This window comes from Martes martes (genome assembly GCF_963455335.1).
Source record: "Martes martes genome assembly, chromosome: 6".
NCBI classification, from domain to species: Eukaryota; Metazoa; Chordata; class Mammalia; order Carnivora; family Mustelidae; genus Martes; species Martes martes.
In genome coordinates, this window is record NC_137893.1 from 131,541,250 (window position 1) to 131,566,349 (window position 25,100).

A 25,100-nucleotide genomic window follows, 5' to 3' on the forward strand; every position below is an offset into this window, starting at 1 on the left:
CCAGAAGTCTGAGGGAAGTCAGAATCTGGACAAAATCCAGTTGGCTCCAGCACAGTCTGCCTAGAATCAGAATGCAGCTAATGATGGGTTGGGGGGGGGGAGGCTTAGAGATGGGGTTGAAAACACACCTACTCTGACCTGTCATCAAGGTGTGCGATGGTACTGAGACTTCAGACGGTCGTTGCTGGCTAGAATTGGAAACACGTCAGCCTTCCAAACACTGACAAACTCCTTGGTGCCCGGCTCTTCCTTCAACCCTCAGCAGCAGGACTAGAAACTAGATATACTGGTAGGCTCCATGAGCACTACTTTAAGTCATTTTAATAATGCTGAATGATCTGCATGGCTCCAGAGTCAACTATCACATTTGTCTGCGGGTTCTGAGCATCTCTAATAGAGGTAACGCTACTAGAAATAAACAGAATCCTCACTCAAAGCCTAACAGGCCATTAATGGACTCAGTGCATCTGGGCCCCCAGTCTTGTTGAGAATATCCCAGGAACCCTGAGCAAACAAAAGGAAAGGGAGAGTAAGGAGCCTAGAACCTTGTCACAGTGCGATCTGGTACAAAAACCATCTTTGGCATCACGTAGGTATCTGTTAAAACACAGAATCTCAGACCCCCCAGCTGCTGACTCAGAATTTGTATTTTAACAAGATCCCCAGGGGAGGAATAAACCCAGAAAAGTGGGAGAAGCCCCGCTGTGGCAGAGCGCAGCCTGAGAGGTAGAAATGAAACAGTGACTGGGTTTGCCCATCCTCGCTGCCAACCACAGCACCCGGGGCCTGATCTCACCAAGCACTGTGAACAGTGATTCGTCTTCAGTTCTACAAGCGCATTTCAAACATGGTTAATGAGGAGAGTCCATCAAAAGGCCCCACCTCTGTGATCTATTTGGCACCATGGATATAGTCTCGACACATATAAACCAATTGTAGAACTTTTCTTTTTCTTCTAGAAAGGACAAATACACCAGTTATGGAATAGTATTTGATCAATTAAGATAATTTTATAAATGACTGTTTGATCACGTTGATGTATTTATAGTATCCATCTGCTCTCTTGCTTGGAGCTATGTTTCATAGTCAGCTCTACGGTATAAAAATGTAGTTAAAATTCAGATTTCCTTTCATTTCGTGAGCATGATGAAAGTCAAAATAAGTGCCTATGGAGTAAGTTTTTAAATTTCATTTATTACTTAGAATTGTTTAAAAAGCCCTACTTTTTCTTGAGTATATTTATTACAGAACAGTATTAAATCAAAGAAAATAAGTAACCTAACCAATTGAAGGAACTACTGTATGATTCCTTTTTAAATAAAGTTTGGCTGTGAAAATCTTTATTACTAAAAAGAGTCACCACCAAAAAGTTACCAAATACAACTTCTCTGTAATAATTGTGAAAATGCACCAATTAGTTTGAATTTGATTGCCAACATTATTTCCTGCTTATTCTGCAAATGTTCATTTAAGACTGTTAAAAACACTTCAGTTTATTATAATAGACATCTGTCATTTTTATGATGAGGAAAAACTTAATAACTTCAATTTAAGATAAATATTGAATTTTTCATGATTACTGGAACTTCCCACATCAACCGATTCATGCACTAAAGCTATATTTTATGTCAGGAACTCATATCCCGATTATTTTACTTGACTTACCCCCAGGGCAGTATCCACTATAAACACTGCCAGTGGGTCTAGAACTGTCCATAGTCCCATGGTAATGATTAACTTTGACAAGATGTCAGGGCAGGAAGCAAACAGTAGCTGACAGCCCCATCTGATCAGAACCAAAGGAAGTATCACTGTATTCAGCACTAAAGGTCCCACCACAACCACGAGCAACTCTTCTCTGATTTGAAGTGAGGAAGTTGGGTAGCAAAGCTCCACCGTGAAAGGGGAGAAATGGAGTCTGTGGGAAAACAAAGCAACCACATATGTGTAAATGAGAGAAACTACACAAGATGCCAGGTATACAAAATAATTTTTAGATTATTGCTTTCTTTTTTTCATAGAGAAAAATTGACACTTAATATTACCCCCAAATTGGGTGTTAGAAGGTTTCATCTTTTCCCAACCCCATAGGACCACCACGAGAGCTCACGTTCCAGTGAAAGGCAAATTCTATATTGGCCATTGTTCCTATGTCGTAGGCAACCATAGAAAGAAAAATAATTCTACCCACTGAGCAGAGCATTCTCTAAGAACTGCCCTGCAGATAACACACACTCACAGGTAGGCTGTGTGGAATGCAAAATATACCAGTGGACGTAGTAATGAGTCCACCTCTATCCGAAACCAGAAATGTAAACCAGTCTAATCATTCTTCCAAGTCTTAACATACCTGATGAATTCTGAGTGATTCCTCTAGATAGAACCTCAAAGACAGAACAACACTGCTCTGCTACGAGTAAAAATATCCTATCCCTTAGCTGTTTGAAAAGGGACAACTTGACACAACCTAAAAACTGAAGGGTCAAATCCAAGGTGAGCCCAGTCATTCAGGCAGCCTTGACCCGAAGTGTTGCTACCCTCTTTCTATAGCCAAGTGAGATCTCATTCTGCTCTAAGTTTTCCCTCCCCTCTATTTCAGCCATAGTCATTCTGCTCACACACCCTCTTTCCCAGCTCTCTACTAAAAAAGAGTTCTTCATTTTGTCCACTCCTTGGCCTATGCTTTGGAGGAAGTTTTATCGTTGTTCTTATGCTGTTGTGAATGTCAAATGAAGTAATGTATGTACATTTCACAGCAGAAGACCCAACACAGAACAGAAGGAGAAGAAATGCTCCTAGTCGCTGTGGTTACTATCATGTCTCATAACTCCAGTGTGACATGGAGCTAATGTAGGATTTGAGCCTGCAAATCTAGACAATAGCCAACAAAATACCCTATCTTATCTTAGGTCCTCTGATGCTTAAGAAATCAGATAAACTGGGCTGCCAAGACATTTTTCTTGCAGTCCCATTTTATTAACAACCAATAAAAATAGAGCTTTCTTTTTTTTTTTTTTTTAATTGTAGAAGTAAAAGAGCATTACCAAAAACAACTAGCTCAAGCATATGACATTTGTCCTTTCTGCTTTGGAATCCCTCAACAAAAGAAAGAAAAAAGAGAGAAAGCAAGAAAAAAAAGGGGGGCTGGGGGGAGAAAGGAAGAAATATATCTATTTAAAAATTCTCTCTTGAAGATATGGTAATTTAGTATATGCAAATGTGCATATTCCAGGTCATTTATATATTTGTGATTTAATTTCAAAGCACAGTCAAAAACTCTATGTGTGTATGTATAAAATACACACATACTCTTTTTCACAGTGGCTTAAAGTTGTTTGTGATCTTCTTAATTGAAAATATACACACATCTTTATTTTTATCTGCAACATCTACATTTGAGAAAATGAATTTTACTTGTATTGATTTCTATCTGTTTGTCTATGTACAGTGTCTATGGAATCAGGTTTATGGAGAGATAACCTGCAAAGTGTCATCTTTTTCCAGAGTATAATGACCCAGAAAGCTGTCTGGGCTTGAGTTTGGTAATTGTTTGAATTCAATCATTTTGCGGAAGAAGCCATCTTTGCCTCCCTGAGCATAGGTGATAAATCACACTTACATTACTTCTAAAATACCTTCAGTCCGAGTCACTCTGATAAAATCAAAACAGAATAAAACACAGTTGCTAAATTCCTTTTTGGGTTCTGCTCAGAGGGTAGAACGTACTTGAATCTGCTAAATTTTAGAGAAATATTGATGTGCCAGATACGTGTTGTCTATACAGGCCCATAAGATGAGACTATAACTGTAATCGACCTTCTTGCTCTTAGGTAAAGACATTTTGTCTCTTCAAATCATACCAGCATTTTAGGTCTTTGGGCGAATGGACGGAGAGGAGTTTTGCACTTTCATTTGGCCGATCAAGATGAAAATGCATCCCTTTGACTTGCAGGGGAAAGCACTCACTTTGTAACAGGAATGGAAATGGCCCGGAGGAACAGCCACTGGCTAAGGTAATGCAGGTAGAGCCTCAGGAACCAGAGGGAAGCCATCAGCAGAATGATGTACCAGAAGCCCTGGCTTCTCCACTGAGCTAGCTGAAGCTCCGAAAACACAGACACCAGCACGAAATGCAGATGCTTGAGGAGTCCCCCAGGTCCAGTACCACGGGCAGCAGAAGAACAGCTACAAACACAGCAATAATGAATTTGGAGCTTAAGATACATGCCCAGCAGTAAAATAGTGTGAAACCATAATAAAGACATTGTGAAAGTGAAATGGAATGAAATTATTTCTTAAATACTTGGACTCAGATTACTTGAGCTTCTGTTTGCTGTAATGGAGGATTAAGAGGGGCCGTGGAGATGGGTATCAAGGAGGGCACAGATTGCATGGAGCACTGGGTGTTACACGCAAACAATGAACCATGGAACACTGCATCAAAAACTAATGATGTACCGTATGGTGACTAACATATCGTAATAAAAAAAAATAAATAAAATAAATAAAAGTGGAACCATGGAAAGAAGCATGTAAATAGAAATGGAAAACAAAATCAAAATGAGGTATCTCCTCACATCAGTCAGGAAGATGACTGTCCAAAAGAGAAAAAAAGAAAAAAGAAAGAAAAGAAAGTCAGATGATAACAAGCGTTGAGGAGGGTATGGAAAAATAGGAACTCTTGTGCACTCCTGGTAGGAATATAAATTGGTGTGATTGTTGTGGGACACCATATGGCTGGTTCTCAAGAAATTAAAAATAGAGCTACTATGGGGCACCTGGGTGGCTGGGTTGGTTGAACATCCAACTCTTGATCTCAGCTCAGGTCATAAGCTCAGGGTCATTGGATCTAGCACCATGTTAGGCTCAGTGCTGGTCATGGAGCTGCTTGAGATTATCACTCCTCCTCTCCCTGTATCCTCCCCCCCCATTTATGCTCTCCCTCTCTCTAAAAATAATAAATAAAATAAAATAAAATAATGAAATAAAAGTAGAACTACCAAATGATCCAGCAATACTCTTTCTGGGTATATATCCAAAAGAATTCAAACCAGAATCTCAAACAGATATTTGTACACCTCTGTTCATAGCAGCATCATTCACAAGAACAAGAGGTAGAAGCCACGTAACTGTCCATCAAATGAAATGTTATTCAGCCTTAAAAAGGCAGGAACTGCTGACACCTGCCATGATGTGCATGAACCTAGAGGACATTATGCTGAATGTATTAAACCAATGAGATAGAGACAAATCCCTTATGATTCCACTTCTATGTGGTAGCTAGAGTAGTCAGATTCATGAAGATAGAAGGTAGAATGAATTTTACCAGGATCAGAGTGGGGAGGGTCTTAATGGTACAAGGTTTCCATTTTGTAAGATGAAAAAGTTGTGGAGATTGGTTGCATGATGGTGTAAATGTACTTAACATTGCTGAACTGTATTTTTAAAAATGGTTAAGATGATAAATTATTTTTTTTAAGATTTTATTTATTTATTTGACAGTCAGAAATCACAAGTAGGCAGAGAAGCAGGCAGAGAGAGAGAGAGAGGAGGAAGCAGGCTCCCCGCTGAGCAGAGAGCCCGACATGGGGCTCGATCCCAAGACCCTGGGATCATGACCTGAGCCGAAGGCAGAGGCTTTAACCTGCTGAGCCACCCAGGCGCCCCAAGATGATAAATTTTATGTTATGTGTAGTTTACAATAAGACATTGTAAGGGAAATATGGAAATGAATTATTATAAATAATAAACTTATTTTAAAAAAATCTTTAAAATCCATTATATATTCCTGTTTATCTCACCTACCCACAGTGACCTTTATTAAAATTAGATTTTGTTATTTGTATATGCCTTGTTAAAAGTTAACTATTTTAAAAATAGTTAATATAGGAGTTATTAATGTCATTAATTATTAATGAGTTATTAATTAATAATGAGTTATTACTATGCCATTGGAAATATGCAAATAAGAATTTGAAACTTTGAAGTTCTCTTATTCCTTAACACAATACTGACATTCTGTTGAAACTAAACATAAAATAATTATATCCAGGGTATTCTGATTTCAATCAGGTTTCCTCTCTCTGTTTGGTATTGGGATCAAGAGATGTTTTCAAAGTTTCTAAAATTAGAGTTTTTGCAGGAAAGAAGATGAGGAAGTTTCTGAAAATAAGTTAGAGGCATGGGGTGCCAGTGTGGCTCAGATGGTTCAGTGTCTGCCTTTTGCTCAGGTCATGATCTCTAGGTCCTGGGATCAAGCCCCACATTGGGCTCTCAGCTCAGTGGGGAGTCAGCCTCTCGCCTCTCCCTTGCAGGGAATATGCAGTAGAGTTCCCATAGCTTAATGACTACAGGTATAAGCTCTGGACTCTGCCTATCTACAAAGAAGTCCTTTCAATGCCTTAGTTTGCTCATATGGAAAGGGGGTATGCTAACAGTACCCACGCCCCAGGGTCAGTATGATGACTAAGTTAAGAACCATGAAAGACTTTGAACACTGCAAAACCTGCACCTCCATCACAAAATAACAAATACTCAATCCACTGCTTTACCCTCTTCCCATATTTACCAGAACTACTTTGAAATAGGCTGGCCTTCCCTCAAGCCCAAGAAATGTAGGAGACGATGTGATTCCTTTTATTTTTAATGAGATATAAACAGGATATGCATATGTTGCTTCACCCAAATAGTAAATATCACCAGTGTATACCATCACCAGCTTAACAAAATGTCAGTTTTGTTACATCAGTGATCAATCTTTATAATAACTAGGCTCCAAGTCCTGGGTTAGCGTGTCTGATTCTATTCTAGAAAATTATTCTAGAGTAATTCAGTAAATTCCTCAACCAGAAATGGTCCTGATTAAAAGCATCTTACCAAAGGAGAAGCTAGTATGATAGGAGGTAGCTCAGCGGCAGTTGAGGCAGTGTGAGATCATAACAGAAATGAAATTCATAGACAGATTCAAAAGATTGTATATACAAAAGCTTATCTCTCTCTGAAGACTAAATATGATGATAATTGAACCGTGAAAAGGAGAAGATAAATAATAGAAACAAGAGTCTTTGCAGAGATAAAATTAAAAAACAACAACAACTGAGGGGCGCCTGGGTGGCTCAGTCTGTTAAGCATCTGCCTTTGGCTCAGGTGATGATCTCAGGGTTCTGGGATAGAGCCCCGCATCAGGGTCCCTGCTCAGTGGGGAGTCTGCTTCTCCCTCTCCCTCTGCCTGCCTCTCTGCCTACTCGTGTTCTCTGTCAAATAAATAAATAAAATCTTAAAAAAAAAACAAAACTGATAACAACAGAAAGTAAAAGAAAACCCATGTTGTCCTTAGAATTCCAATCCATGACTTTAGCCTTTTGGTCTGTGCAGGACTCATGAGGCACTGAACTTGACACTGAAAGTTCCCTTTTGTTGTTCTTGTGTGTATTTTCCCATGAAGGTGTAGAGCATCATCCAAGCCATCAACGTGCAGTCTGTACTGAGCCTGCTTTTCAATTATACAAATGAGGAACAACTAAACAGGAAACAGACCCCTGAGAGATTTTGGTTTCCCAATGGTAACAGGGTCCTCATAGAAGGATTCCAGAATACCCTACTACATTTATCATCATGGGAAATGAAACCCAGAACTTTCTACACTGCTAAAGCAAATATTCTGTGCATGCTGCTCTTCAGTTAATTATTCTGTTGCTGTTGTGCCTCTTCAAAGAGAAGAGAAAATCAAATACAGATTTGGCATTGTGTGGTTTGCAAAAACCCAGAAAATCTCAGATGATGCAAAACAGAAGAGACAGTAGCTTATTTGACCTTTGGAAATTTCCACTGTTCTTTTCATTGATATAAATGACTAAGCAGTTTAAATGTTTATGCACAGAACCCACTATAAAGTCATACTTTTGTCATTAGTTTCACTGATAAATATTTCCTACCCATATTCAGATACACATATTTGTTGATGCGGCACTTGCGTTAGGGCAAAGAACACTAAAATGTCACCATGAATCACTTCTATCAAATTCAAAATACTTAATTACTTTGTACCTAGTGAACACAAATCATATTTGTTTTTACTTGTTTGTTTAACAGTGATAACTATAGGCTCTGGATCCCAATAATTAGCAAAGACCTGGTATCAATCATTTAGAGTCTGAAAAATTATATACTGTGAAGTTAGAAATTAATACAGGACTTAGTGGATGCTAGATGATGGCAAATAAAAGCAAGTATCAACAAGCTTGTTGGGTGAAGAAAACTCGTCAAAGAGTATAAACAATTCCCATGTGACAGGGACAGTCCTTTTCTTTTAATCATTTTGAATTTGTACCTGAACTCCAGATGGGTACAGATAGAGAATTACAGCCACAATTATGCCTTCATATATTGTTCTCGAAATACATTTCATTCAAAAGAAAATTCTGCATCCATGTTTCAAAATTTTCTTGAAAGCAAGCATCTCTTTTATTCTTGTCTACATGTAAGGCACATTATAAAAACCAGTGCCATTGTACACTATCTTGATCCACATTTCAACTGTTCTTTCCTTCCTCTGTAATCTTTCTTGGTTATGTACAAAGAGTATGACCATCAAAAGGATAATAAATGGCCTCTGCCACTGGGGTGTGTAATACGTATAGTGGGAATTGATTTGTTGGTTATGAAGGAAGCCATAGAGCACACAGATCACTGCAAAATCACATTGAGGCCAGCAGCTACTCCTCAGTTCATGCAGGCGACTCCTCTATCGCTCACAGGGTGAGCTGCCAGAGGCTGAGAAGAATGGTCAGGTCATCCAGTATTCAGCTATTAAATGAAACCTATTTCTCTGAACTTCAGCCACATTTCATATGACACACATATATCCCCCTTCCATGCCCAGTCCTTATAGAGATCTGATATCAAACAAGATTTCTATGATCCATCAGTGTAATAAAAAAAAAAAAAAAAAAAGGACCGAAATTGCTTTGGGAAAAAAAAAAAAAAAGCATGGAATGCATTCTTAAACTCACTTCGACTGTGAACAGAAGTCCTTAGGGATTTGTAGACAGCCAAAACCCATCATTCATCAGCTGTGCATAATAATCCTTTTAAAAGACACTATGGATAAATGGCACTAAAATTTCCATATTCCCTTCTTCTGGTATAACTAGCCATAGTCTAAATGCAGCATTTTTTATATCAAGTTATTTTTTATTTTTTATTTATTTTTTTATTTTCATGTGGTTCTTTTATTTGAGTATTTCTCATTTCTCTTTTCATCATGTTCCATTTATCAAGTTTTGGAACATGGAATCCTTGGTGACTGTGAGTCTTTTCCTAAGGCTTAGTGGTCAGCATTTCAGGGAGTCATTCTAATACATGGATAGGTCATACCGTGTTAATGGTGGAGAAAGCCTCATCATAATCCCTCAGACTTTTTCAGAACCTAAACAAACTAAAGCATCAGGAAGTTAAGCGATTTGCCCAAGTTGACACAATTGGTAAGAGTTTTCTAACTCCTGTCTGCTGACTTGCCGTGAGGAACTCTCCATCAGTTTAGCAACAGAAGGAACTCTAGACTGTCTGAAAGTGGGCCCCTTTATTTGAAACCTGAAAGAAAGAAAGGATTCTTCCTTCGTGGAAGCTGGTTTAATGGGACACAACTCACGCGTTCACCAGATTCTTATTCTATGAATGTATATGTCAAGCCCTGTGATGACATAGTAGGCAGGATAACCACCTCCCCTCAATCCCCAATATGTCCATACCTAATCCCTGTAACAGGTGATTATGTTAAATTATATAGCAAAGGGAATTAAGGTAGCAGATGGAATTAAGTTTACTAAGCAGTTGAGTTTAAATAAAGAGAATATTAGGGATAATTTGGATGGACCCAAGGAATTCATAAGGGTCCTTAAAAAGTGAAATTGAGAAGCAGAAGACACAGGGAGATAACCAGAAGGAGAACCAGAAGAATGGCAGTGTGAGAAAGACTTGGCCCAAATTCACTGGCTTTACAGATGGAAGAAAGGAGCCAGGAGGCAAGGGATAAGGCCAGCTACAAGGAGCTGGAACAAGCAAGGAAACATTCTCCCTAGAATAAAATGTAGTTCTGCTGATACCTAATTTTAGCCCAGTGAGACCCACTGCAGACTTCTGACATCCAGAACTGCAAAATAATAAACTTGTGTTGCTTAAGCCTCAAGCTTGTGGTAGTGTGGGAAAGCAGCCATAGAATGCTAATATAGATGGGCTCTGGATTTTCACAGATGAGCAACATTGCCACTCACCCGCAGAAATGTCATTCTGTTGGTAGAGACAGATGAGTGAAAAGACAAATAAAATCTGGGGATAAAATCCAGGGTGGGAAGTGTTACAGCAACATCCAGAATGCTGTGGGAGAATCCAGGATGGACACCTATCTCAGACTGGGCTAAAGAAGACTTCCCTCTTGAGACCTGTGAGAGGAGAGGGTACATGGGAAAGCGTGGACAGCATGCCATCACATATGCCATTCTCCAAAGAATAGTGTTCCATTTCTAACACAGAAAATAAGTTGAATTGGGTGGAGAAAGTCCAAGTAGGTGAGGAAAGTTACAGCAGGAGAAGGAGTCAGCTTGTGGGAGGCCTGGCCCATGGGTGCCATACTGAGGTGTCTGGTCCCCATCCTGCCACTCTCAGTAGCCCCTGGAGTATTTCAGAGGGGAGGATATGGCAGGGGGTGTTTGCCATGTTTTAGAAATACTGCTCTGACTGCAGGGGGGGAAATAATAGGGTCCAGTCCAAAGGGTTCTGAGAATGAATTACCGTTTAGATGATGACCAACTAGTATTGCTCAACTATGAGTAGAAGTGTAGAGCTTTCAGAAGGATGGCATGGCTGTTCTTTGTTGTCATGATAACAGGAAGGGTGGCAAAGACACCAAGCTTCCTGAAATGTGCTTGAGAGTCTCAAATGATGAAGATCCCTCTCACCCCCTATATGAGTTCCCGAGGGCTGCTGTAACTACAAACTGGGTGATTATAAATGACAGAAATGGGGATGCCTGGATGGCTCAGTTGGTTACTCCTCTGCCTTCGGCTCAGGTCATGATCCCGGGGTCCTGGAATCGAGTCTCACGTCTGGCTCCTTGCTCAGCGGGGAGTCTACTTCTCCCTCTCCCTGCTGCTCCCCCTGCTTGTGCTCTCTCTCTCTGACAAATAAGTAAATAAAATCCTTAAAAAAATAAAAAAAATAAATTACAGAAAAGTATTCTCTCACAGTTCTGGACTGAAAGTTCTAAATCATGGTGTTGGCAGGGCCATGCTTTCTCTGAAGTTTCCCGCAGTGGTCAGGGGTCGGTGAGTGGATGAGGAAAGATTCTCCTTGCCTCTTCCAGCTTCTGGCGGCCTTAAGCATTCCTTGACTAGTGACAGCAATAATCCAATCTCTACCTCAACTTTTCCATGGCTCTCTTCCCTTCATTTGTTTGTGTCTTTACAAATAGAGACACCAGCCATATTGGATTAAGGGCCCACTCTACTCCAATATGACCTCATCTTAGCTTACATTTGCAATGACCCTGTTTCTAGATAAGACCATGTTCTGAGGTACTGAGGCCTACAACTTCAACCTATTGTTTGAGGGAATACGATTCTACCATTAACACCCCCAAACGCCAACAGCATCCTTGTAGGGGAAAAGAGAATTGGAGAGGCGGTGGGATAAACAGGTGTATCTGAGAGGTATTTAGCCAAAGTGAATAGGACTTGGAGACTGTTTCAATATGGGGTCTCCAAGAAAAGAATAAAAAATGGTTCCAAAGTTTCTGGCTCAGGTAGCTCATCCAAAGAGTGAATGAACATATTAGAAAAAAAGCATTTGTTGAGGAAGAGGGAAAATTAAGGAAAACAATAAGCTCATATTGACCTGCATATGGAAATGCTCATGGTAAATCCAAGAGAATTTGACCAATAGTCTGTTGTCTTGACGGAAATGGGGTTCAAGACATATCAGAACTGGAAAACAGTTTGAAGTCACCAACATGGTAATAAGAAGTCATTTGAATAGTTGAAACCTATTGTCAATATCCAGCATGTGGAAATGATGTGAAAACTGAAAAAAAAAAATTATACAAATGCTAGTCCCTAGGATTAATATAAACGTTCTCTTTGAATGGAATCACCTATCATGACCTTGAACATCATAAACTCAAGCACTCGTTGAAGAGATGCTTTTCCCATATGCTGGTTTACAGCTGCAAACCCACTTAGTGTAGACAAAACCCTCCTCCTTCATTCACTTCCCTGAAAAGTAGTTTATGGAAAAGAGTGGTTAAGTAAGTGAGAATTTTTGGCATAGACAGTAATAACTAAGGTAATAATAGCAGCTCTTCTGTACTGAACACGCTATGTAATATGTGTATATTATATTTAATTTACAGGGCCACTTTTGAGGGCAGGTGTTTTTACATACATTACACAGATGAGGAAATGAGACATGAGAAAGTTCAAATTCCTTGCTTTAGATCATACAGCTATTAAGAAACAGAACAAGACAAGCATTTAGATTTGAAGCTAATGTTAGTCTGATACCAAAACCTGTGTATTTCCACAATTCATGTGGGTGAGTACATGTCAGCTGATAGGGTTGGCAGGAAAGAGATTCACAACTCACTTACATGTGCCCAAAAGTTATACTGCAACTCAGTGAAACTACAATCTGATACTAATATTAATGTGTTAGTGAGGGTCTTAACTCCATAGAGGCAGGAACTGCCTTGTCTTTTAAATAATTTTTTTAAAGGTTTTATTTATTCATTTAACGGAGAGGGAGAGTATAAGCAGGAAGACAGCAGGCAGAGTGGGAGGGAGAAGCAAGCTCTTTGCTGAGCAAGGAGCCAGATGTGGGACTCATTTCCAGGACCCTGGGATCACGATCTGAGCCAAAGGCAGCTGCTTAACAAACTGAGTCACCCAGGTGTTCCAGGAACTGTCTCGTCTTATTCATTGCTATCTCCCTACATCCTAGAACTACACACTGTGTATAGTAAGTGCTTAGAAACAAGTATTTGTGGGGTGACTGGGTAGCTCAGCGGGTTAAGCCTCTGCCTTCAGCTCAGGTCATTATCTCAGGGTCCTGGGATTGAGCTCTGCATGGGGGGGAGGGGAGATCTCTGCTCAGCAGGGGGCCTGCTTCCCCCCAACCCTCTGTCTGCCACTCTGCCTACTTGTGATCTCTCTCTCTCTCTCCATCAAATAAATAAATAAAAATCTTAAAAAAAAAAAAAAAAAAGAAAGAAAGAAAAGAAGGGCACCTGGGTGGCTCAGTGGGTTAAGCCTCTGCCTTTAGCTCAGGTCATGATCTCAGGGTCCTGGGATCGAGCCCCACATCGGACTCTCTGCTCAGCGGGGAGCCTGCTTCCCCCCCTCTCTCTGACTGCTTGTGATTTCTCTCTCTGTGTCCAATAAATAAATAAGAAAAAAAAAAAGAAACAAGTATTTGTAAAATGAATAATTTTTTTTAAACATGGAGTTTTCTAAATGGTTTAGGTAAAAACCATGATCCATGATCTGCTTCAGTCAGTTGGCTTGACCTTTAATTTACCATTTTATACAATCTGTTGCAACCTATTGTTAGGTGCTTAAGAAATCAGAAAACCAGGGTGTCTGGGTGATTCAGTCGCTTAAGCGTCTGCCTTCGGCTCACGTCATAATCCCAGGGTCCTGGAATCGAGTCCGACATTGGGCTCCTTGCTCAAAGTGGAGCCTGCTTCTCCCTCTGCCTGTCACTCCCCCTCCTTGCATTCTCTCTCTCTCTCTCTCTGTCAGATGAATAAATAAAATCTTTTTAAAAAAATAAAGAAATTAGAAAACCAGCATTAAAACTTTCTAAATGGCAGCTGAGCAAAATCTTACAAATTTATAGAAGTATATTATTAAATGATTTGGCTGGTAGGGACTCTTGGGCAAGTTCACTATGATACCATGTTTAAAAGAAAATGAAGTCGAATAAGCCAAGATAAGGGAACAGTTATTTGGAAAGAGAGGGGAGCTGGGGAGATACATGAAATGAGTGAAAGGCATTCAGACATATAAACTTACAGCTATAAAATAAATAAGTCATGGGGATGTAATGAACAGCATGGTGACCACAGTTAAAATATCGTAATGCATATTTGAAAGTTGACAAGAGAGTAAATCTTAAAAGTGCCTATCACAAGAGAAAAAAAATTATAACTTTGTATGGCAGCAGATGGTAACAAGACTTACTGTGCTGATCATTTTACAATATACACGAATATCAAAGCATCATGTTGTACACCTGAAACTAATATAATGTTATATGTCAATCATACCTCAATTAAAATATGAGTTACTACAATACTATTATCATATGCCGATTATTGGATTGATTCGTATAGCTGACAAATGACATCAGTATCAGTGTAATTTTTTTTTTAAAGATTTTACTTGTTTATTTGACACAGAGAAAGAAATCACAAGTAGGCAGAGAGGCAGGGAGAGACAGAGGGGGAAGCAGGCTCCCTGCTGAGCAGAGAGCCCGATGCGGGGCTCGATCCCAGGACCCTGAGATCATGACCTGAGCCGAGGGCAGAGGCTCAACCCACTGAGCCACCTAGGTGCCCAGTGTAATTTTTTTTTTAACCAAAGTTATTAAAATGTTCAAATCTGCTATTGGTTTGCCATTGTTTCAAGTATTTAGAAAAATACTTTCACAAAAGTATCTGTATTCTACAGATTTCACCAAAATGTTCTGGCTAAAATTGTTCTCCATTCTTTCAACTTTTACAAAATTTTATGAAAAGGAAAACTTCACGAGTTTATCTTGATATTAGCATGTTTAAACTAGATTTCCCCCCCTAAAATTGTGTCTCTTTGGCCAATGTGGGTATTAGACTTTTAATATAATACATTGCACTTTTAACAGATTTAATTCAATTTATAACAAATGCCTCTAATTAAGTTAAAAGATCTTTGAAAATTGCTAAATCTTAGGGGTAATATTACCACTACTGACATTGAAATAATTGATCATTCCCACTGAGGCACAAAAGTATGAATGTTCTAATGAGAAAACAGGGATTGAAGTATGTTGAAGAAGTCCAAAGAGACTCACAAACTCTTTAGGCTGTTATTTCCAGTGACGGTCTCGGAATGAGAGAGGGGCTGGGAGGAGGGCAGGCACAGACAACAGGCCGCCCGGAGCATACGAGGACAATGAAAGCAATTTTCAAAAACAAAGTCACCACTTGGAGCAAAGGTGAAGAAGGACTGTTTGTCTAAAATACTATCTCTTATTCAATATGCGTGTGTTTCTGTTTTATGTCCATTTTTGCCATTTACAAATAACATTTTCCTTAATAGTCTGTGCTAATAAATACCGGATGTAATATTTTTCCAAGAGAAAAACACTTAGTGCCAGGAATGAGTAAATACGGTAATAAGGATATGTGAGAGCTAGGAAGAGCTAGCGTTCCTGACCAAACACCACCACCACAGCGGGGAGCAGACACATAGGAATTCAACTAAAGGTTTTATTGCCCCTTTCCCTCTGGCTTTAGGAAGTCACTTACCTGTGCAGCTAATCTGTTAGTTAAGAAGGAGAACATCACCTTGCTGGGGTTTACCTGGTCTAATTAGTTAAAATGTTTACATTTCTTTTTTTTTTTTTAATTTTTATTTATTTCACAGAGAGAGAAATCACAAGTAGGCAGAAGTAGGCAGAGAGGCAGGCAGAGAGAGAGAAAGAAGCAGGCTCCCTGCTGAGCAGAGAGCCTGATGTGGGACTCGATCCCAGGACCCTGAGATCATGACCTGAGCCGAAGGCAGAGGCTTAACCCACTGAGCCACCCAGGTGTCCCTAAAATGTTTAAATTTCTAACTGAAAATAGCTAAATGCTTTATGCATAATGGAAGTCTTATTAATCACTAGAATGACAATGTAAAATCAGTTAGCTTTGAAAACAATCCCATTAACGAGCTGCATGATAATGCTTAAACAAGGTGGCATAAGAAAAAAAAAATCACAGCTTAACCATAACCATAAGGAAGCTTCAGGACTCGTCAGGCTACCTATCAGTGCGGGATGGACAGAAGCAGATCCGCATACAGGCTGAGATCACAGAGCTCCTTTTAAATCTTAGCTCCTCTATTTCCAAGTCTTGTATTTTGTGAATTATCTAATCTCTGCGTCTCAGATGCTTCCTCTAAAAATTGAAGTTAGTCACGTCTACATCTTTGAGTTATGAGGATTAAATGTGAGAAAATGTCAGATTCCCAGCAAGGTGCTTGCCACTTTTTAAAAATAAGATTTTATTTATTTAGGGGCACCTGGGTGGCTCAGTAGGTTAAGCGTCTGCCTTCGGCTCAGGTTGTGATCCTGGCATCCTGGGATTGAGTCCCACAGCGGGCTCTGCACTCAGCGCAGAATCTGTTTCTTCCTCTCCGTCTGCCCCACTCATGCTCTCTCCCATTCTCTCTCTTTCTCTCTCTCTTTAAATAAAATCTCTTAAAGATTTTACTTATTTATTTGAGAGAGAATGAGAGAGACAGAGACGGTGAGAGAGAGCAGGTCAGGGAGGAGAGGAAGAAGCAGGCTCACACTGAGCCTGGAAACCTCCCAGGGACTAGATCCCAGGACACCGAGATCCTGACCTGAGCCAACAACAGACACTTAACTGACTGAGCCATCCATGCACCCCTGATGCTTGCCACTTTTAAAGGAAGATTGTTATATGATACGAAGACAGAAAATCACTCAAGACCAAGAAAGCCATTTTAAATCATAAAATTGGCTTCTAATTTCAACTCCACTATTGGAGGCTATGGAAAAACATATTCCAAAGGAAGGAATTCCACTGTGATTCTACCAATGGCATGTGTAGGTGGCTCAGACACTTAAATTGAAAAGCAAAAGATACAGCTTTGGATCCTCTTCTTTATTTCTTTTCTAAAACCATAGTTTGGATAGTGTGTGCTAGAAAAATAGGGGCTTGGGGGTTTTTTGTTGTTGTTTGGTTTTTTGTTTTGTTTTGTTTTGTTTTGAAGTAAGAAGTCCATAAATAGAAATGCAAACTAAATTATTGACAATACTAGGTAGACTGAAAATAGGAAAGAAAGAATATTCTCTCAGTGTATAGAAGAGGTTAAACAGAACCTTGACAAATTACTATCACGTGTAAGAGGACTAAAACACACTCAGATTTTGTTGTGGGATTGAGTTTAATTTTGCCATTTTTAGCAAAATGTGAGCACATGGCAAATACACTGTGAGTCTCAAATCATCTCACCCCAACATGATGGTCTAATTCAGATAAAAATCAAGCAGTCAAATGAAGACAAAGAGGAAGACAAATTAGGAAAAAGTTATGACCAGATGTTGACAAGAAGTCTGAGGGTGCATCACCGCCCTTTTGTGTGATGTCTGGAGCAATGGGTAGCTCTTACTAGTGTTCAAGATTTTGTTGAATTGAATTGAATTGAATTGAATTGAAAAAAGCACGTAGCATAATAAATGAGCTTTATTTAACAGTATATCATAACATAGACATATTTGATATATAATGTCAAAAGGAAATTTATAGCATAGTTTTAAAACTATGAATTTTTATAATCAGATGAGCAGGGACTGAGAATCCACTCTTTCACAACATACTTGTGTGAACCTAAGTACTCAATCTCTCTAAAATAATGCCTATAAGATACCCATATTTATAATACTTATTCCAAGGGTTAGTAAAGAAATCTAAAGAGAGAAGGTAATATTTGTTTCATCATAAGTGCCTAATTAATATTAGTCAACAAAATTATTTATTTTATCATCATAAATAATAGTATTTTCTAAATAAATAATAATGAAAATAACCTGAATTTCACTCTCTTCTCCTTGATTGCCTACAAGGAAGTATTCTTGTTGTAGACATAAAATTGTAATCCTTCTAATTATGTCAAGAGAAGTTTTAGCAATTATTAAGCCATACCTTCTTTTATTAATTTATTTTTTAAATTAACATATAATGTATTATTTGTCTCAGGGGTAGAGGTCCATGAATCATCAGGCTTACACATTTCACAGCACATGCCCTCTTCAATATCTACCACCCAGCCACCGTATCCCTACCCCCCACCCCTCAGCAACCCTCAGTTTGTTTCCTGAGATTAAGAGTCTCTTAAAGTTTTTCTCCCTCCTGATCCCATTTTGTTTCATTTTCTTCCTTCCCTACCTCCCACAATCCCCCACCCTGCCTCTCAAAATCCTCATATCAGAGAGACCATATGATAATTGTTTTTCTCTGATTGACTTATTTTGTTCAGCATAATACCCTCTAATTCCATCCACATCATTGCAAATGGCAAGATTTTATTTCTTTTGATGGCTGCATAGTATTCCATTGTATATATATATATACCACATCTTCTTTATCTATTCATCTGTTGATGGACATCTAGGTCCTTTCCATAGTTTAGCTATTGTGGGCATTGCTGCTATAAACATTCGGGTGTTCGTGCCCCTTTGAACCACTATATTTGTATCTTTAGGGTAAATATCCAGTAGTGTGACTGCTGGGTCAGAGGGCAGCTCTGTTTTCAACTTTTTGAGGAACCCCCATGCTGTTTTCCAGAGTGGCTTGCATTCCCACCAACAGTGTGGGGGAGTTCTCTTTCTCTGCATCCCCACCAACATCTGTTGTTTCCTGAATTGTTAATTTTAGCCATTCTGACTGGTGTGAGGTGGTATCTCATTGTGGTTTTGATTTGTATTTCCCTGATGCCGAGTGATGTGGAGCACTTTTTCATGTGTCTGTTGGCCATCTGGATGTCTTCTTTGCAGAAATGTCTGTTCATGTCCTCTGCCCATTTCTTGATTAGATTATTTGTTCTTTAGGTGTTGAGTTTGATAAGTTCTTTATAGATTTTGGATACTAGCCCATTATCTGATATATCATTTGCAAATATCTCCTCCCATTCTGTTGGTTCTCTTTTGGTTTCGTTGACTGTTTTCTTTGCTATGCAAAGCTTTTGATCTTGACCAAGTCCCAATAGTTCATTTTTGCCCTTGTTTCCCTTGCCTTTGGCAATGTTTCTAAAAAGAAGTTGCTGCGGCTGAGGTCGAAGAGGTTGCTGCCTGTGTTCTCCTCAAGGATTTTGATGGATTCCTATCTTATATTTAGGTCTTTCATCCATTTTGAGTCTGTTTTTGTTTGTGGTGTAAGGAAATGGTCCAGTTTCATTCTTCTGCATGTGGCCGTCCAATTTTCCCAACACCATTTGTTGAAGAGACTCTTTTTTCCACTGGACTTCTTTCCTGCTTTGTCGAAGATTAGTTGAACATAGAGTTGAGGGTTTATTTCTGGGCTCTCTATTCTGTTCCGCTGATCTATGTGTCTGTTTTTGTGCCAGTACCATACTGTCTTGATGATTACAGCTTTGTAATAGAGTTTAAAGTCTGGAATTGTGATGCCACCAACTTTGGCTTTCCTTTTCAACATTCCTCCAGCTATTCGGGGTCTCTTCTGGTTCCATATAAATTTTAGGATTGTTTGTTCCATTTCTTTGGGGAAAAAAAAAAAAGATGGTATTTTGATAGGGATTGCATTTAACGTGTAGATTGCTTTAGGTATCATAGACATTTTCACAATATTTTTTTCTTCCAATCCATGAGCATGGAACATTTTCCATTTCTTTGTGTCTTCCTCAATTTCTTTCATGAGTACTTTACAGTTTTCTGAGTACAGATTCTTTGCCTCTTTGGTTAGGTGTATTCCTAGGTATCTTATGGTTTTGGATGCAATTGTAAATGGGATCGACTCCTTAATTGCTCTTTCTAATGTCTTGCTGTTGGTGTATAGAAATGCAACTGATTTCTGTGCATTGATTTTATATCCTGACACTTTACTGAATTCCTGTACAAGTTCTAGCAGTTTTGGAGTGGAGTCTTTTGGGTTTTCCACATAAAGTATAATATCATCTGCAAAGAGTTTGACTTCTTCTTTGCCAATTTGGATGCCTTTAATTTCTTTTTGTTGTCTGATTGCTGAGGCTAGGACTTCTAGTACTATGTTGAATAGCAGTGGTGGTAATGGACATCTCTGTCATGTTCCTGACCTTAAAGGAAAAGCTCTAAGTTTTTCCCCATTGAGAATGATATTCACTGTGGGTTTTTCATAGATGGCTTTGATGATATTGAGGTATGTACTCTCTATCCCTACACTTTGAAGAGTTTTGATGAAGAGGAATGCTGGTGTCAAATGCTTTTTCAGCATCTATTGAGAGCTATACTTTCTTTCAAAACTTCTAAATAAATACCTAAAAATGGAGAGATGCATATCTCATAATTTAGTACAAGAAAATACATAATACAATATAGTAGCTTTTATTTCCAGTTTAATTCTGAGTTGTTTTATTTAGCCACCTATTATAAAAAGTAATTTGTGTTGATAGTTCTGAGGAAATTTAGAAATTAAAGAGCTAATTAAATTTTTTCTGAGTAATTTCTGAGTCTCTGTATCAATATATATATTTAACTCTGTGTGCAAGTATGTGTGTGTGTGTGTGTGTGTACTCACACACGTATTTAAATATCTATGAATGGACAAATACTGCTAGATGTTTCTGGAAATTAACCTTCCATGATATCTATTTTGACTAACCATTTCCTTTGGGCAAACACATCTAACCTTTAAGCCGTATTTCCAAAGGAATCATAGATCATGCACCTGGTAGGGCAGAACTAGAATGTCAGAAATTATGATCAAGAAAGGGACAAGAAGTAATGAGAAACTGACCTACTTGTTGTAAACTTACTATTTGTGGAGGATCATGAGGAAGTTTTTATTATCCTCAGTTAAAAAATAATAAGTAACCTTAAAACTTTTAAATAATAGCCTCACTTCTATAGATGGTTTGGCATTCCCAAACTTATATTTAAATAACACTTTCATAAATAGTTTGCCTGAATATTTTCAAAAAATAGCTTTTAAACATATTTATAAAAGCCCTACAAGAATGCCACATCTTGTACCATAATTCCAGGATGTCATCCTGAAACAAAAATATGAACACAATTTGCAAAATACTTTGCTGATTGAATTCTATCTATATACTCCTGTATTTCCAGGAATGCACAAGTTTTTTCAGTTAGAGCTCTGGCATATAAAAATGATAGTTTCTTAATCTTCACACTCATCAGGCACACTTTTTCAATGTTGACATCTGCAAACATAAGGCTGATTAGAATAGCAAGGTTGATGTAAGTCACAGAAATGTTATCTACTACTGAGTAGTTGCCTTTCATTCTGACGCAGAGGTGTATGCAGAAGCCCCACTGAGAAGACATTTTGACAGCTATCCCTATATTGAAGTGAAAGAAGTATAACTGACCACAAGAAAATGCTGACCCACATACAGGTTGTAACTGAAGATTTAGCTGATGATCTGGTCCTTGAGAGCTGTTCCAAAATGAGGGATGGGGAGAAGGCCTCTGTGTTTCCACATCAGTCAGATAGAGACTACAAATTGTCCTATGGGAGGGGCATGACCTGGATGAAGATGTTTTCTATGGCCAAGGAAACTTCCCAAGGAGGGACTCTGGTCTTAGCCATATGCAGGCAATATTCCCAGCAACTGAGGGGTGTGGGTTTAGTCCGAGGAGACATGGGTGAGACATGAGAGTATCCATCACAATCCATCCCTTCTGCTGCTCACACCCCTTTGCTTCTACAGTAAACTCACACCATCTAGAACAGTTCCACTAGGGCTGTGGCTGTCTTGTTTCCTGGGAAACTTAGTGGAGAGGGTTGGTGGGGACAACCTGGGGGTAAGCTGTGCAACTAAGCTCAAGGTGTTAATGAAACATTTCAACACCCTCCTCCACCATCATCGCAGGTTCCCCTCTTCCTGACCAGCACCTCTGTAGGTCTGGATGGCTTGCCTGGTGGTGTAATGTGAATGGAGATTTCTAAAGTTTCCAACCTTTCAGCAGTATGCTCCTTTTAGCTGTTCTCAGTTAAGGCTGGGCATGAGAAGATTAGGAGGTGCCTCAAGTGAATGTCCCGAAAAACAAACCTATTCTTTCCTACCTCTGTTGCACACTAGCCGTTCCTCCTTCTGGTACTGATAGGGGATGATTAACTTTGTCGGTAGTGATGACTCCTTTCTTTGTTTCCTGGTCTCTTGGCACAAGAAGCCTGCTGTGACCTGGTGGTGCCTACAGCTAGAAGGTCTGTGTTCCCAGATGGAAATGCCCACCTTTTGGAAACCAGGGCCTCCAATGCACCAATGGTAAGAATCGCAAAGCTCTAAGTCATCTGGTGATGCCGCTTACTTTAAAAATTAAGATCATATCAGAAACTGGGAAGTGCTACAAAAGGACAAATGAGGATAACGAGATAGAATGTGACTATCTGTGGAGGTGGCATTGATGAGATCTGAGTGAGAGTGAACCAACTGTTTCCCTATCAGATGATGACCATGGGGGAAAAGTATTCTAGATAGAGCAATTGTGTCCTTGGGTCAAGCCATCCCTGAGGCCAGTAGGCCAGATCTACTCTTTATCTTCTACCTCTGATCACACCTAGTTTTCTTTCAAATACGGTGTTCAGGAGCTGGGGGTGGGGTGGAGAGGTGAGGGGAAACCATTTTTCTGTGAATCAAGAAAAAACAGTTAATTAAAGTAATTATAAGGTTTTGGTGGACCCTATAGCAATGATTAGTTGGCTACCCAGAAGTGCTTTCCAATCCAAAAATGTCCCTTTTCCACCTCCAACTGTAAAGGCAAGAAAAATTTAGATGTTCCCTTCTCTTAACTCCCCTTTGCAACCGAATGGCTATCTGACCCAGTTCTGGGCAATGAGATGCAAGGGGAGCGTTGCTCATAATCTCTCTCATAGGAGAGAAAGAATGGGGGAGAAACCTCACTCTCCGCTGGCCCTGCTTTCTGCTTTTGAATGTGACCTTGATATTTAGAGAACTTGAAATTGTGAGGGGTGGAAAGAAAAAATGACCGAGAAGTTGAGCCATAATCCTTCTTTAGATAAGCTGTGGAAACAATACCAGCAAGTGCGTTCTTACCTCCTTCTCATATGCGAAAAAAAATGAACTCATTGTGTGAGCCTTTGGTATCTGGTGTTTCCTTTATTTCCAATTTTAAATCATTCTTTGCCCATACTGACCACGCAGTCCATGTAATTTCTAAAATCTTGCAAAACCTAGAATAGGCATTGGCGTGAAATAAATATGGACCATGCAAACAAAATGAAAGGGAATTAAAAAAAAAAAAAAAAAAAACCTAAGAAGCTAGAACATGCCATTATGTTTGCCTTGATGATGTCACTCAAGTCACTAAAAGCCCGAAAACAAAGAACCTGAGTCTTTGCTGGTTTGTTTTAAATCTTCCATAAATACTTCAAATGCATGATAGGGGTAAAAAAAAAAAAATTGAAATACATATTGATTTAATTGTTGTGGTTGGAGCTGTGATTGCTTCTACATATGTGTATATTTTGTAGGGGGCAGGATGATTATCAAATGTCCCCACTGTCCTACCATGAGCAGTAAGTATCATTTAGAGAGGTTGCTGTGATATTTCCTCACAGAACATTTTCCAAGCTGAGCATCGTGTGTGTGTGTGTGTGTGTGTGTGTGTGTTCAGAAGCAATTCACAGCCCTGAGATTGCATCTACATGTGCACAGAATAAGTTTAGAAACCTGGTGAAAATATATTATGTGAAATGTTACATTTCCTGTATTATTCCTCACAACTTTGACATTAATTATTAGGTCCAACTTGGTAGAGAAAAAAAAAACTTTCAATAGGTAATTCAGAAGTACAGTGTATTAAATAAAAAGAAGGGTATTGGGGCACCTGGGTGGCTCAGTGGGTTAAAGTCTCTGCCTTCGGCTCAGGTCATGATCCCAAGGTCCTGGGATAGAGCCCTGCATTGGGCTCTCTGCTCAGTGGGGAGCCTGCTTCCTCCTCTCTCTCTCTCTCTCTCTGCCTGCCTCTCTGCCTACTTGTGATCTCTGTCAAATAAAAAAAAAAAAAAAAAAAAAAAAGGAAAGGTATCGCCTAATGTGATAAAAGTCAATGAACTGCTTAACTGCTCAGAATGGAAACATCCAGTACTAACTTGGGAAATTATAAATTCCTGAATTTAGGGGATTTTCAAAATGAGGGGCCAGGGCAATAATCTGTATGTAAGATAAATCATAATAGAACTCCCGTGTAGGGTAAAAGCCAGATGGGAAATGTGAACCCAAATCTTAGGAAGCCAAAAGGGCAACCCCACTTTTCTCCAATGGTGAGGAGCTCTCTGAACTCCGTGTCTGCAATCTTTGAGTCTGTTTGGAAAGTAATCCCCATTTATAGAGCCGTTGATCAGACTGTTTTAAAAACAACTCATAATTCCACATCCTGAAGTCATGAGGAGAGCTTGTGAAACAGAAAAATCCTCTTGTTTTCCTTCAAGATTGTTGCTATAGTGTTTTTGTTTATTTTCGGAAAGCAGCGAAAAAGAGATTAAGGGCAGATTGCCAAGTTTGAGACTAAGGATGTCCTTGAAGACAGCCCAAACCAAAATAAACACAAAAACAAACATGCCTACAATTAAAAGATAGTAATACTGCATGATAATTAGTTGTCTCAGGAAGTAGAGATATTTTCAGTTAAGTGAATGGGTGACAATTACTTGGATTATTGTCATACTTAAAATGTCAGTGTTAAATGATTGCTTTAAGCACATAATAATAAATTCTGCATTCTTAAGTGGCAAATACAACAAAGCTGAATATAGAGATTGTTTTTACTGGAAGCAAAATTAAACATTAACCAAGACCTGCAACAAACATTTTTAAAACATCGGGAAGGAAAGAGGAATAGCTGTAGATAAACACCATTGTGACATTTACCACTTTGCTTAGAATTAGGAGCAGGTCAAAAACTCATGAAGAAACCTTGTTGAGGGGTTAACCTACCATTTCAGAAGCAAACGCACAAGGAGAGGGGACTACAGAGAATTCTACAGAATCTTAAAGACCTCTTCCTGGAAATCTGGGTTAATTATAGCATTTATGAAAATAGCATTAGTTAATTTCACACCTGCCCGGTTAAATCCTACATGA

General features: G+C 39.1%; 1 protein-coding gene across 1 annotated transcript in view; it reads right to left on the reverse strand.

Annotated features, from left to right (window-relative positions):
* Positions 1 to 25,100, reverse strand: part of LOC308344413 (uncharacterized protein) — a gene marked incomplete at both ends in the record, with an annotated part of 299,357 nt that overhangs the window by 82,608 nt on the left and 191,649 nt on the right. The window contains 2 exons of the mRNA XM_080805961.1: positions 1,666 to 1,918; positions 3,967 to 4,185. Of these exons, the coding sequence (XP_080662087.1) occupies positions 1,666 to 1,918; positions 3,967 to 4,185 (472 nt within the window). The remainder of the gene's footprint in view (positions 1 to 1,665; positions 1,919 to 3,966; positions 4,186 to 25,100) is intronic.